The sequence below is a fragment of the Pyrus communis genome, chromosome 12 (genome assembly GCF_041283825.1).
Source record: "Pyrus communis isolate YQ-2024b chromosome 12, ASM4128382v1, whole genome shotgun sequence".
Classification (NCBI taxonomy): domain Eukaryota; kingdom Viridiplantae; phylum Streptophyta; class Magnoliopsida; order Rosales; family Rosaceae; genus Pyrus; species Pyrus communis.
This window is the reverse complement of record NC_142576.1, coordinates 8,757,496-8,770,210: the sequence shown is the minus strand read 5'-3', so window position 1 is coordinate 8,770,210 and position 12,715 is coordinate 8,757,496. Positions and strand designations below refer to the sequence as shown.

Genomic DNA, 12,715 nt, shown 5'->3' with positions numbered 1-12,715 from the left:
ATCATCTAGGGAAATGAGCTAAAAGCTTGTAACTAGAGTAGTCATAGTGGAAACCTAGTGGAAACCCAACTAAGATGACTGGAGATCCCACGATCTAGGTTCAAAAGGGACAATTAAACTATGACAACTCGGAGTAGCACTACAGAGATATACTCTCTTATCCATGTCCCGTAATGATAAAAGTGTTGTCTGCCATTGAAATTAGGTTAAGCTTTATGCTTTTACTAATTTCTATAGCTTGGAAGATACTCTTAATGGGAAGTCACCTATCTTGAGTGTGGAATAAGATTGTTCCTGTGAGAATTTTCTTAAAGGGCTTAATTCTCTAGAGTACTCATGAGAAACCAAGAATTGTTCGGGGCGAAAGGAACTGAACCGAGCAACCACAACGTGTCTGGAAGGATATTGTATTATTACTATTATCTTAGTTTACACAAACAACATAACAGTTAAGATATTGTGTTCACTGGATAGCAAAGTAAACCTAGTAGTAATTCACTACAAAAGGTTCAAAGCCAAAAGTTATCTATTGCGATGCGGTACTTTTTCCACTAAATTCTCTCTCTAATGTCTGCATTGCAATTTGCATAGTGTTGTGTCAATTTCTATTCATTGGGGGTTCGAACCCACACCGTGGTACAAGAGCAACACTCATCTTCACCACTGTGATAGATGACCACTTGCTATTACATTAAATTTATTAGTTGAATGAAAATTAAAAGTGGTGTCTTTTAGTGAAAAGATGTGTCTATCCCAATTCAAATGAAGAGTTGCAACTTTTAACAACTCTTCATGAATAATCATATGCTTTCAAAAGACGTATATCAAATTCTATAAATAAAGAAGACCCCAATAATCGTTATATAAATTTTCATTGTTTACATCATAGTACATAGAGTGCACTAAATATTTGAGTCTCATTAAGTTCATATGAGGTAGTTTTCAATACAATCTTGGTTCATTGGAGCATTGTGATTTGAAATGCTACTATTACAATAACATGGTCGTATTCTAAGAGATAAACGTCAATTAATCATGAGCATCGTAGAGGGGCATAAACTTGTCTTAAGGATAGAATATCTAACATCTGACCCAACCAATAATGTGCATGCTTTAAATTGTGTATTTACTTGCATTCTAATTTATGAATTTTATATGTTATTAATATTGTAATTAGATCCTATTTTTTCAAGAACCAATTTATAAGGAAAAGGTATACATTCCCACTGATTTCATATCCTTTGTCTACTGTCTACTAAAATCAAATGAATGAATAAATAAGTGGGTCCTACATAGATTTTGATATAGGATATATGAAAAAGGTCGTGCTATAAACATATTTATTTTTACTTTTCACACACTTTTTTTAAATTTTTGACTTTCAAATAGAATAAATTAAAGAAAATCAATGACAAAAAATTAACAGAATGCATCGACAGTAAAAATAAATGTATGAATAACATTATCCATATGAAAATTTAAGGTATCCCATTTACATGAAGGAAGTTGTTTATTCCATATCCAATCCTTCTCATCCCTAGTCCTTCCTATTCTCATTCTTTGTACCATACAAGTAAGAACGACTTAATGAAATACTTAGCCAGATAATACTTATTTGCTATAAACGAACCAAAATAAGATAATGCATGGGTGTAGGAAAATATGATACTTAATATAAGCTTCAAAATATCTAATCCAACGGTCCTAGACAAAGAATTTTCCTGTACCGTGTGATGTAGGAAAACGATATTGTATATTCTAATGAGGATTTTTTCCGGATTCTCTTTGTGAGAATTTTGAGAATCCTTAAATTGTATTTGTTTATCGTATGTCTCGTGCGACCAAAAATCATTTTAAATACTTTTATTTTAAATTAAATATGAATAGTACATGACGAAAACTGACCGCACGATATACGATGAACGGACAAGATTTGAGGATCCCTAGAATCCTCATAAAGAGGATCCTCCTAAGTATATTCTAATACAAAAAGTCAGGCGTAATAATTGCAACACAACACATTTAAAATTCCTAAAATGTTTTGTACTTAGTACTACAGTTTAATAATATTCTTTTACAGTTATAAGTAAAAAATTTTAGGCTTAACTCACATAGATTCAAACTTAATACCAATTTATACTGACTAGTCCATTGTAATACTTAATATGAATCCCCCCATCTTTTAGTATAAATATATCACCGAATTAAAATTACTAAAATGCTTTGTAAGTGAGTAGAGGAAGATGGAAGAATTTCAATTGCAACAGGCAATCCACCATTTGCATCAATGTTTCTTCTTCCTTATGGTGAGCATATTTGATGAATTCTTATTTGACTTGGCCTCGTAATGGTCCCAATTTGGATAAGAATTGACTTGTGTGGTCAATTTACATGCCCAACATGAATAGTATGTGCATTCGTTCGGTTTTGTTCAAGGGCATGCTATTTTTTGTCAAGATATTGTCCCACATTATAAATTAAAATAGTGTTTTAGACTGTAATACTTGTTTGTTTTAATTGTATGTTATTCCGCTCCAAGTTAGATCGTTGTATTCTCGAGTAATTTGTCAATTCTCCCTGTGACAAATTTTTTTATTTGTAAGAAATTAGTGATGCAAACTATCAATAAGAAAATATAATACTTACAATATTAAATACATATAAGTATTATAGTTCGTCCCCAAATTTAGTTAGTAATTTCTTACTGTTAAATCTATCGATGCTTGATCCTATTTGCCGTCAATACGAGAGAAAATGGTTTGCTTTCCGCAGCTACACAGACCTTCGGCTACAACTCACCAGTGAAGGAACTAAAGAGGGATTTGGGAGGTCCCAGGATCCTTCGGATAACCTAAATCGTGCTTTGAAATTTTTTGAGGACCCCTCATACTTGAAGATGACGGCCAGTGCAACTGCAGCAACGACGTCTTCTTGGAGAAGACGATTGCGCAAAGAATAACTTTTTTTTTTTTTTTTCTGTTTTAAGACTTGGCCCATGAAGCCCGTTTAAGCCAATTGTTTGGTTTTGTTCGATTTTTGCTGTTTGTTTGTGGGCCTAATATTTTGCTTAGGCTTTTGGTGAGATGGTTGGCGTGTTGCTTGTTTTCTTGTTTTAAAGGCACTTTTTCTTTGCATTACTTTTTTGGGTCTTTATTTTGTAAAATTTCTTAGTAACTAATGAATTTTATCTTTGTATCATTAAAAAAAAAAAAAAAAAACCCCAAACCCCTATCACATCCCCCCGCGGTCCCACCCCATCCCTTCCTCAACTTGATATTATATTCTTCCTTAAAAATAACTTGATATTTATATTTATTTTGTGCATTCTGATAATGATTTTTCTCAATTAAGAGGGACTAGCAATCTTGCTAAAAAAATGGTGGAAGAAAGGGTTGCAGCAAATATTTGCATATGTATATTTGCTTATTCAGTGGGCTTTGGTTTTATCAGTTGCAACTGCTTCAATAGAGATGACATTTTTTTATATTAATATCATTGAGGGTCTACTTCGCAACAAAATGAGAGATCAATAATTGCGTGGAGATGACATTTTTCACTGTAATTTTTTTTATCTTTATTATTGGGACCCTCCGAATCTAAAATCATGGATCCGTCATTGCAACTCACCCCACCCAATTAAAGCCCACATCACCAGCATGTTCATTGGGAGAGGGAAGGGTCATGGACTAAATACGAAATTTTGCCCTCCAAACTAACACTATTGATGAAATTTAACCTTCCAAATTTTTTGTTGTTCAAATGGTGTGAGAGGCTAGGAGTTAAAAATGGTTTTTTTTTGTCAAACGATAGATGTTAAATTACAGAGCTACCGATGTTCGAATCCACACCGTAGTACAATAGGAACACTTCTCTCTATCTTTATGGTAGAGGGTACTTGCTAAGAGTTCGTGTTAGATGACTAGTTTTCATTCACTACTAGATTCTTCCTAAACTGGCCCTTGAAAAGCCTTGAAAAGCCTTGAAAAGCCATGAAGATCCCTTGGCTATTTTAGCCTACGTTGGATATGTCCTATTAAAATTTGATTTTTGTCATTTGGTGCTAAATAACACTTTAGCCTAGAATAGTTTGCGTGCATTCACCATGCTCTAAGGGTGATACACTGTGAACCAGCATTTACAACCACAACCAAAAAGTGCTAAACAACCGATGCCGTATTTGTGTTACCATTCAAAACATAAAATAAAATTAAACTAAAGGTTCATAAGATAGGCAAATTTGTACAACAAACTCAAAATGAATTAGTGCAATTTATTTGATTCACAAAATGACATAGATATGTAAATCCCAACAACCATCGCCTCAATTACCGCCCGCCATCGTGGATTCGTGGCCACCCCAACCAAGCCCAAACTGCAGTAGGACACCGGTCCAACCATCAAAGTGGCCAATTCCATTCATAACTTGCTACTCTTTGGTCACAAGTGCGAGATACGATTATCAGACAACGTAGTTGAATGTCTGAATAAAAGAAGAAAAAAAAAGACAACACAATTGATTCTTGAGCAAGGGAGGATATACATGAGGACTAAGGTGGTCACAAGGTTACTTTGAATTTCAGAAAAATATACATGTGAAGGTCTTCTGAGGAACCTTCGTATGTTTAGTACGAGTCCCTTTTATGTGCACGTAGTGTTTGGTGTTATGTCTGCTAATATATCTCGACAGATTGCATCAATAGCACTCTGCAGATTGCATCAATAGCACTCTGCAGATTCTCTTAATCTCACTCATTAGATTACTTCGGCATATGTCGATATTTGTTGATATATGTACAACATATTTGACTAACAACAATAAGCCCACCAAGTTTCGACGAAATGTCTTAGTGAATAAACTGAATCTTTTTTGCATTGGATAGTGCTATTCAAACACTTATTTTGATCTCTCACACACCCTTTGTTAATTTTTGAATATTGATATTTTTCAATACTTTAGATTGAACTATAAAAAGTTGAGCGAATTGTATAAAAAATAAATATGTGGATAACACTATTTATAAAAATTATATATAACAGAGCCCGGTAACAAAGAAGAACTGAAAATCAATAGGGATTTTATATCAAAAAAAAAAAACAAAACAAAAAAAACAAAAAAGAGGAACTAAACTCGATGCACACATTCAAAAGTATTTAAGTATTATTAGTTGTTCAATTATTGAGATCACTTGTGTTTGTGTACCTCATGAGAAGAAGAAGGGATTTCAAAACTAGTTGATCATGATCGTTCATGTGCTGCTGATTTTTCTTTTTGTTTATTTCTTTTCTTGATAAAAGTAGTGGCAAATTAATAATTCAAGTTCATATCAAAAGGTGGTGTAGCGTTGTATCGACGCAGAAAAAAGAATCTGTGTGGACCCCCCCCGGTCCGTGTGTTGTTTTGGTTATTAAAATTTGGTGTAGCGTTGTATCGACGCGGAAAAAAGAATCTGTGTGGACCCCCCCGGGTCCGTGTGTTATTTTGGTTATTAAAATTTGGTGTAGCGTTGTATCGACGCGGAAAAAAGAATCTGTGTGGACCCCCCCCCCCGGTCCGTGTGTTATTTTGGTTATTAAAATTTGGACAAACATCTTCTCCGGATTCTCTTGATTGGGATAAGTAATCTGCGCACTATAAATTAGTGTTCAACTCGTCATCAACGGTACCCATTTCTTCCAAGTCTAGTAATAACCATGTCTTAAAATAGGAAATTAGTGCATATCTCATAAGCCGAGTCTGGAGAAGCCGACTCAAGCAAAGCCACTCCCGCATCCACACACAAAGACCCGTACAAGTCGTGGCGGCACGCCATTGGCCGAACCGCTCATCACCCGCTCCTCTATCATACGGTCAGCTCCACGTTGTCAATCCTCTGGCATCCAGAGAGCCACCGAAGATAAAGAGCCCTTGGACATTTCTTGTGCGAGACACAGATAGCCGAGTCTTCATCGGAGGAGACGCCCTTTCCCTATATCTCCTCCTCCTCCTTCGTGGCCAACAGGGAACCGAACAGCAGCGAAAATGGTGAGTTTTTCGCACTCTTTTAGCTCCGTTTTGCTCGGATAGGGTTTTCTGACTGTAATTTCTGTTTGGCTGCCGAGAAAATTCATAGAAAATAAAGTAAAATCACGGATTTACGTCCGATTGCGATTTCTGGGCTGGTTAATCGATCATCGGTTTTGTTGATTCGATTTTCTTGCCTCCGCTGTGTCGATCTGATAGTTTTAAGCTAATTTGGCTCCATTTTGTAGTTCATCTACTGTTGTCTATACATGTCGTGCTTTCAGATCTGTATTTTTGTTGAAATTTTGATCGCGACTTGTTGTTTTTGTTTTTTTTTTTTAAGATTGGATTTTGCATCGTCTATGTGTTTTGGGCCGGGAATTTGATCTGGTTTTTGCTGATTGGGAATGTTGTGGATCTACTATCTGTAACAGATGATTTGGGCCAGTCTGGTCCGGTCCAGGTGTAATTTGTATATTTGTTCTTAAACATATAATAAAGTAATGAGTACTTGGTAGGTACCATGAAATATTGTTGAGTACTTAGTATTTACGTTTGTTTATGTATAATTTGCTGATCTTGTATTGTTGGGCTATTAATGTGTGTGCATGTTGTGTGAGAGTCAATTTGATACGATTCGGATGAAAATTAAACATATAAATGTGCAATTCGTATCATTTTTCTCTACGGCACGAGGGAAAGAAGTTTGACATTGGTTGTTTTTGTTGTGTTATTACTGTACTCAAGGCATTGTAGAGGACCAAAAGATTATAATTTTAGGATCATATCATGAAAAGACATTCTGAGGATAAGAAAAATTGTGCACATTTCACCCGAGTTATGTGTTTTCCTAGGAAATAAGACATGATGGATTGGTTGAGAACTTGGGACTGCATGTAGAGATTCATTGTGTCAAATTTTTGTTTGTTAATCTTAGTTTGATAAAACGTCTTTTCAATCTGTATTCATTTCTCTCTTGAAAAGTTGTAGTGTAGCCGTTTGATCTTTGTTAATTGCATGCAATTTACAGGCCAACGCAGCATCTGGTATGGCTGTGCACGATGATTGCAAACTGAAGTTTTTGGAGCTTAAGGTAAAGCGGACCTACCGCTCCATAGTTTTCAAGATTGAGGAGAAGCAAAAGCAAGTTGTGGTGGAACATGTTGGTGAACCAGCAGAAACCTATGAGCAGTTCACTGAGAAGCTTCCTGCTGATGAATGCCGTTATGCTATTTTTGATTTTGACTTTCTTACACCTGAAGGTGTCCAGAAAAGGCGGATATTCTTCATTGCCTGGTAATGCCCGGTTTTTTAATCATTTTCAAACATGTGTGTACTCTGTTATCTAATCATCCGTTCTCTAAATTCAATTGTTTGTTTCCCTCTCCTTTCCATGAAGGTCTCCTGATACCTCAAGGGTGAGAAGCAAGATGATCTACGCAAGCTCCAAAGACAGATTCAAGAGAGAGCTCGATGGAATTCAGGTTGAGTTGCAAGCGACTGATCGAACTGAGATTGTTCTCGATGTCATTGAGAGCCGAGCCTCAACGACAGATTCAAGAGAGAGCTCGATGGAATTCAGGTTGAGTTACAAGCGACTAATCCAAGTGAGATTGAAAAGTTATTCTTAGTATTGTAAAGTTAAGAGATCTTCCGAAAAATACCTCAAATGTGGAGTATAGACAAATTACTTAGTAAGTCTTATGTTTGGAGCACTTAACATCGAAAAACTACTACTCTTAAACGAATGTTATATATTTTCATGCATGGATGGGTATTGTGATGGCCATATAGTATTAATGAGTAGTCATCCTAGTGGTACCAATTATTGAAAAACTAGCTAGAGAGTAAGTTGTATCATCGACGGAAATGAGCTAAAAGTTTGTAGCTAGAGTAGTCATAGTGGAAACATAGTGGAAATCCAACTAAGATGACTGGAGATCCCCTGATCTAGGTTCAAAAGGGACAATTAAACTATGACAACTCGGAGTAGCACTACAGAGATATACTCTCTTATCCATGTCCCGTAATGATAAGAGTGTTGTGTGCCATTGAAATTAGGTTAAGCTTTATGCTTTTACTAATTTCTAGAACTTGGAAGATACTCTTAATGGGAAGTCACCTATCTTGAGTGTGGAATAGGATTGTTCCTATGAGAATTTTCTGAAAGGGCTTAATTCTCTAGAGTACTCATGAGAAACCAAGAATTGTTCAGGGGCAAAGGGAATTGAACCGAGCAGCCACAACGTGTCTGGAAGGATATTGTAGGATTACTATTATCTTGGTTTACACAAACAACATATCAGTTAAGATATTGTGTTCACTGGATAGCAAAGTAAACCTGGTAGTAATTCACTACAAAAGGTTCAAAGTCAAAAGTTATCTATCGCGATGCGGTACTTTTCCCACTGAATTCTCTCTCTAATGTCTTTATTGTAATTTGCATAGTGTTGTGTTAATTTCTATTCATGTGGGGGTTCGAATCCACATCGTAGTACAAGGGCAACACTTATCTTCACCACTGTGATAGATGACCACTTGCTATTATATTAAATTTATTAGTTGAATGAAAATTAAAAGTGGTGTCTTTTAGTGAAAATATGTGTCTATCCCAATTCAAATGAAGAGTTGCAACTTTTGACAACTCTTCATGAATAATCATATGCATTCAAAAGACGTATCTCAAATTCTATAAATAAAGAAGACCCCAATAATCGTTATATAAATTTTCATTGTTTACATCATAGTACATAGAGTGCACTAAATATTTGAGTCTCATTAAGTCCATATGAGATAGTATTCAATACAATTGTGGTTTATTAGAGCATTGTGATTTGAAATGCTACTATTACAAGAACATGGTCGTATTCTAAGAGATAAGCGCCAATTAATCATGAGCATTGTAATGGGGCGTAAACTTGTCTTAAGGATAGAATATCTAACATTTGACCCGACCAATAATGTGCATGCTTTAAATTGTGTATTTACTTGCATTCTAATTTATGAATTTTATATGTTATTAATATTGTAATTAGATCCTATTTTTGCAAGAACCAATTTATAAGGAAAAGGTATACATTCCCATTGATTTCATATCCTTTGTCTACTGTCTACTAAAATCAAATGAATGAATAAATAAGTGGGTCTTACATAGATTTTGATATAGGATATATGAAAAAGGTAATGCTATAAACATATTTATTTTTACTTTTCACACACTTTTTTAAAATTTTTGACCTTCAGATCGAATGAATTGAAGAAAATCAATGACAAAAAATTAACAAGAATGCATGGGCAGTAAAAATAAATGTATGAATAACATTATCCATATGAAAATTTAAGGTATCCCATTTACATGAAGGAAGTTGTTTATTCCATATCCAATCCTTCTCATCCCTAGTCCTTTTTATTCTCATTCTTTGTACCATACAAGTAAGAACGACTTAATGAAATACTTAGCCGGATAATACTTATTTGCTATAAACGAACCAAAATAAGATAATGCATGGGTGTAGGAAAATATGATACTTAATATAAGCTTCAAGATATCAAAACGAGACTGTATATTCTAAATGAGGATTCTCTTCGGATCCTCTTTGTGAGGATTTTGAGAATCCTCAAATCGTGTTCGTTTATCGTATATCTCGTGTGACCAGAAATCATTTTAAATATTTTTATTTTAAATTAAATATGAATAGTACATGATGAAAATTGATCGCACGATATACGATGAACGAAAATGATTTGAGAATCCCCAGAATTCTCATAAAGAGGATCCTCCTAGGTATATTCTAATACAAAAAGTCAGGCGTAATAATTGCAACACAATACATTTAAAATTACTAAAATGTTTTGTACTTAGTACTACTATTTAATAATATTCTTCTACAGTTATAAGTAAAAATCTTAGGCTTAACTCATATAGATTCAAACTTAATACCAATTTATACTGACTGGTCCATTGTAATGCTTAATCTGAATTCCCCATCTTTTAGTATAAATATATCACCGATTTAAAATTACTAAAATGCTTTGTAAGTGAGTAGAGGAAGATGGAAGAATTTCAATTGCACCAGGCAATCCACCATTTGCATCAATGCTTCTTCTTCCTTATGGTGAGCATATTTGATGAATTCTTATTTGACTTGGCCTCGAAATGGTCCCAATTTGGATAAGAATTGACTTGTGCGGTCAATTTACATGGCCAACATGAATAGTATGTGCATTCGTTCGGTTTTGTTCAAGGGCATGCTATTTTTTGTCAAGATATTGTCCCACATTATAAATTAAAATAGTGTTTTAGTTTGTAATACTTGTTTGTTTTAATTGTATGTTATTCCGCTCCAAGTTAGATCGTTGTATTCTCGAGTAATATGTCAATTCTCCTTGTGACAAATTTTTTTATTTGTAAGAAATTAGTGATGCAAACTATCAATTTGGGGTCAATAACAAAATATAATACTTACAATATTAAATACATATAAGTATTATAGTTTGTCCCTAAATTTAGTTAGTAACTTCTTACCGTTAAATCTATCGATGCTTGATCCTATTTACTGTCAGTACAAGAGAAAATGGTTTGCTTTCCGCAGCTACACAGACCTTCGACTACAACTCACCAGTGAAGGAACTAAAGAGGGATTTGGGAGGTCCCTGGATCCTTCGGAGAACCTAAATCGTGCTTTGAAATTTTCTGAGGACCCCTCGTACTCGAAGATGACGGCTAGTGCAGCTACGGCAACGACGTCTTCCTGGAGAAGACGATTGCGCAAAGAAGAAATTTTTTTTTTTTTTTTTTTCTGTTTTAAGACTTGGCCCATAAAGCCTGTTTAAGCTAATTGTTTGGTTTTGTTCGATTTTTGCTGTTTGTTTGTGGGCCTAATATTTTGCTCAGGCTTTTGGTGAGATAGTTGATGTGTTGCTTGTTTTCTTGTTTTAAAGGCACTTTTTCTTTGCATTACTTTTTTGGGTCTTTATTTTGTAAAATTTCTTAGTAACTAATGAATTTTATCTTTGTATCATTAAAAAAAAAAAAAAAAAAAAAACCCCAAACCCCTATCACATCCCCCCGCGGTCCCACCCCATCCCTTCCTCAACTTGATATTATATTCTTCCTTAAAAATAACTTGATATTTATATTTATTTTGTGCATTCTGATAATGATTTTTCTCAATTAAGAGGGACTAGCAATCTTGCTAAAAAAATGGTGGAAGAAAGGGTTGCAGCAAATATTTGCATATGTATATTTGCTTATTCAGTGGGCTTTGGTTTTATCAGTTGCAACTGCTTCAATAGAGATGACATTTTTTGATATGAATATCATTGAGGGTTTACTTCGCAACAAAATGGGAGATCAATAGTTGCGTGGAGAGGACATTTTTCACTGTAATTTTTTTTATCTTTATTATTGGGACCCTCTGAATCTAAAATCATGGATCCGCCACTGCAACTCACCCCACCCAATTAAAGCCCACATCACCAGCATGTTCATTGGGAGAGGGAAGGGTCATGGACTAAATACGAAATTTTGCCCTCCAAACTAACACTATTTATGAAATTTAACCTTCCAAATTTTTTGTTGTTCAAATGGTGTGAGAGGCTAGGAGTTAAAAATGGTTTTTTTTTGTCAAACGATAGATGTTAAATTACAGAGCTACCGATGTTCGAATCCACACCGTAGTACAATAGGAACACTTCTCTCTATCTTTATGGTAGAGGGTACTTGCTAAGAGTTCGTGTTAGATGACTAGTTTTCATTCACTACTAGATTCTTCCTAAACTGGCCCTTGAAAAGCCTTGAAAAGCCATGAAGATCCCTTGGCTATTTTAGCCTACGTTGGATATGTCCTATTAAAATTTGATTTTTGTCATTTGGTGCTAAATAACACTTTAGCCTAGAATAGTTTGCGTGCATTAACCATGCTCTAAGGGTGATACACTGTGAACCAGCATTTACAACCACAACCAAAAAGGGCTAAACAACCGATGCCGTATTTGTGTTACCATTCAAAACATAAAATAAAATTAAACTAAAGGTTCATAAGATAGGCAAATTTGTACAACAAACTCAAAATGAATTAGTGCAATTTATTTGATTCACAAAATGACATAGATATGTAAATCCCAACAGCCATCGCCTCAATTACCGCCCGCCATCGTGGATTCGTGGCCACCCCAACCAAGCCCAAACTGCAGTAGGACACCGGTCCAACCATCAAAATGGCCAATTCCATTCATAACTTGCTACTCTTTGGTCACAAGTGCGAGATGCGATTATCAGACAACGTAGTTGAATGTCTGAATAAAAGAAAAAGAAAAAAGACAACACAATTGATTCTTGAGCAAGGGAGGATATACATTAGGACTAAGGTGGTCACAAGGTTACTTTGAATTTCAGAAAAATATACATGTGAATGTCTTTTGAGGAATCTTTGTATATTTAGTACGAGTCCCTTTTATGTCCACGTAGTGTTTGGTGTTATGTTTGCTAATATATCTCGACAGATTGCATCAATAGCACTCGGCAGATTCTCTTAATCTCACTCATTAGATTACTTCGGCATATGTCGATATTTGTTGACATATGTACAACATATTTGACTAACAACAATAAGCCCACCAAGTTTCGACGAAATGTCTTAGTGAATAAACTGAATCTTTTTTGCATTGGATAGTGCTATTCAAACACTTATTTTTATCTCTCACACATCCTTT

The 12,715-nt window shown here is 34.9% G+C and overlaps 1 protein-coding gene across 1 annotated transcript; it reads left to right on the top strand.

Moving 5' to 3' along the window:
- The first annotated feature begins 5,654 nt into the window (after window positions 1–5,654).
- LOC137745030 (actin-depolymerizing factor 3) lies at window positions 5,655–7,768 on the top strand. The gene is made up of 3 exons (XM_068484883.2): window positions 5,655–6,022; window positions 7,032–7,297; window positions 7,401–7,768. Exons 1-3 carry the CDS (start codon window positions 6,020–6,022, stop codon window positions 7,630–7,632), a joined length of 501 nt encoding a protein of 166 aa, XP_068340984.1. The 5' UTR covers window positions 5,655–6,019; the 3' UTR covers window positions 7,633–7,768.
- Window positions 7,769–12,715: the final 4,947 nt, after the last annotated feature.

What these genes read in the sequence shown, in the direction of transcription:
- LOC137745030 (XM_068484883.2), top strand. An exon ending in CGGATATTCTTCATTGCCTG is followed by an intron (nt 7,298 to 7,400) that starts GTAATGCCCGGT and finishes CTTTCCATGAAG; the next exon opens with GTCTCCTGATACCTCAAGGG.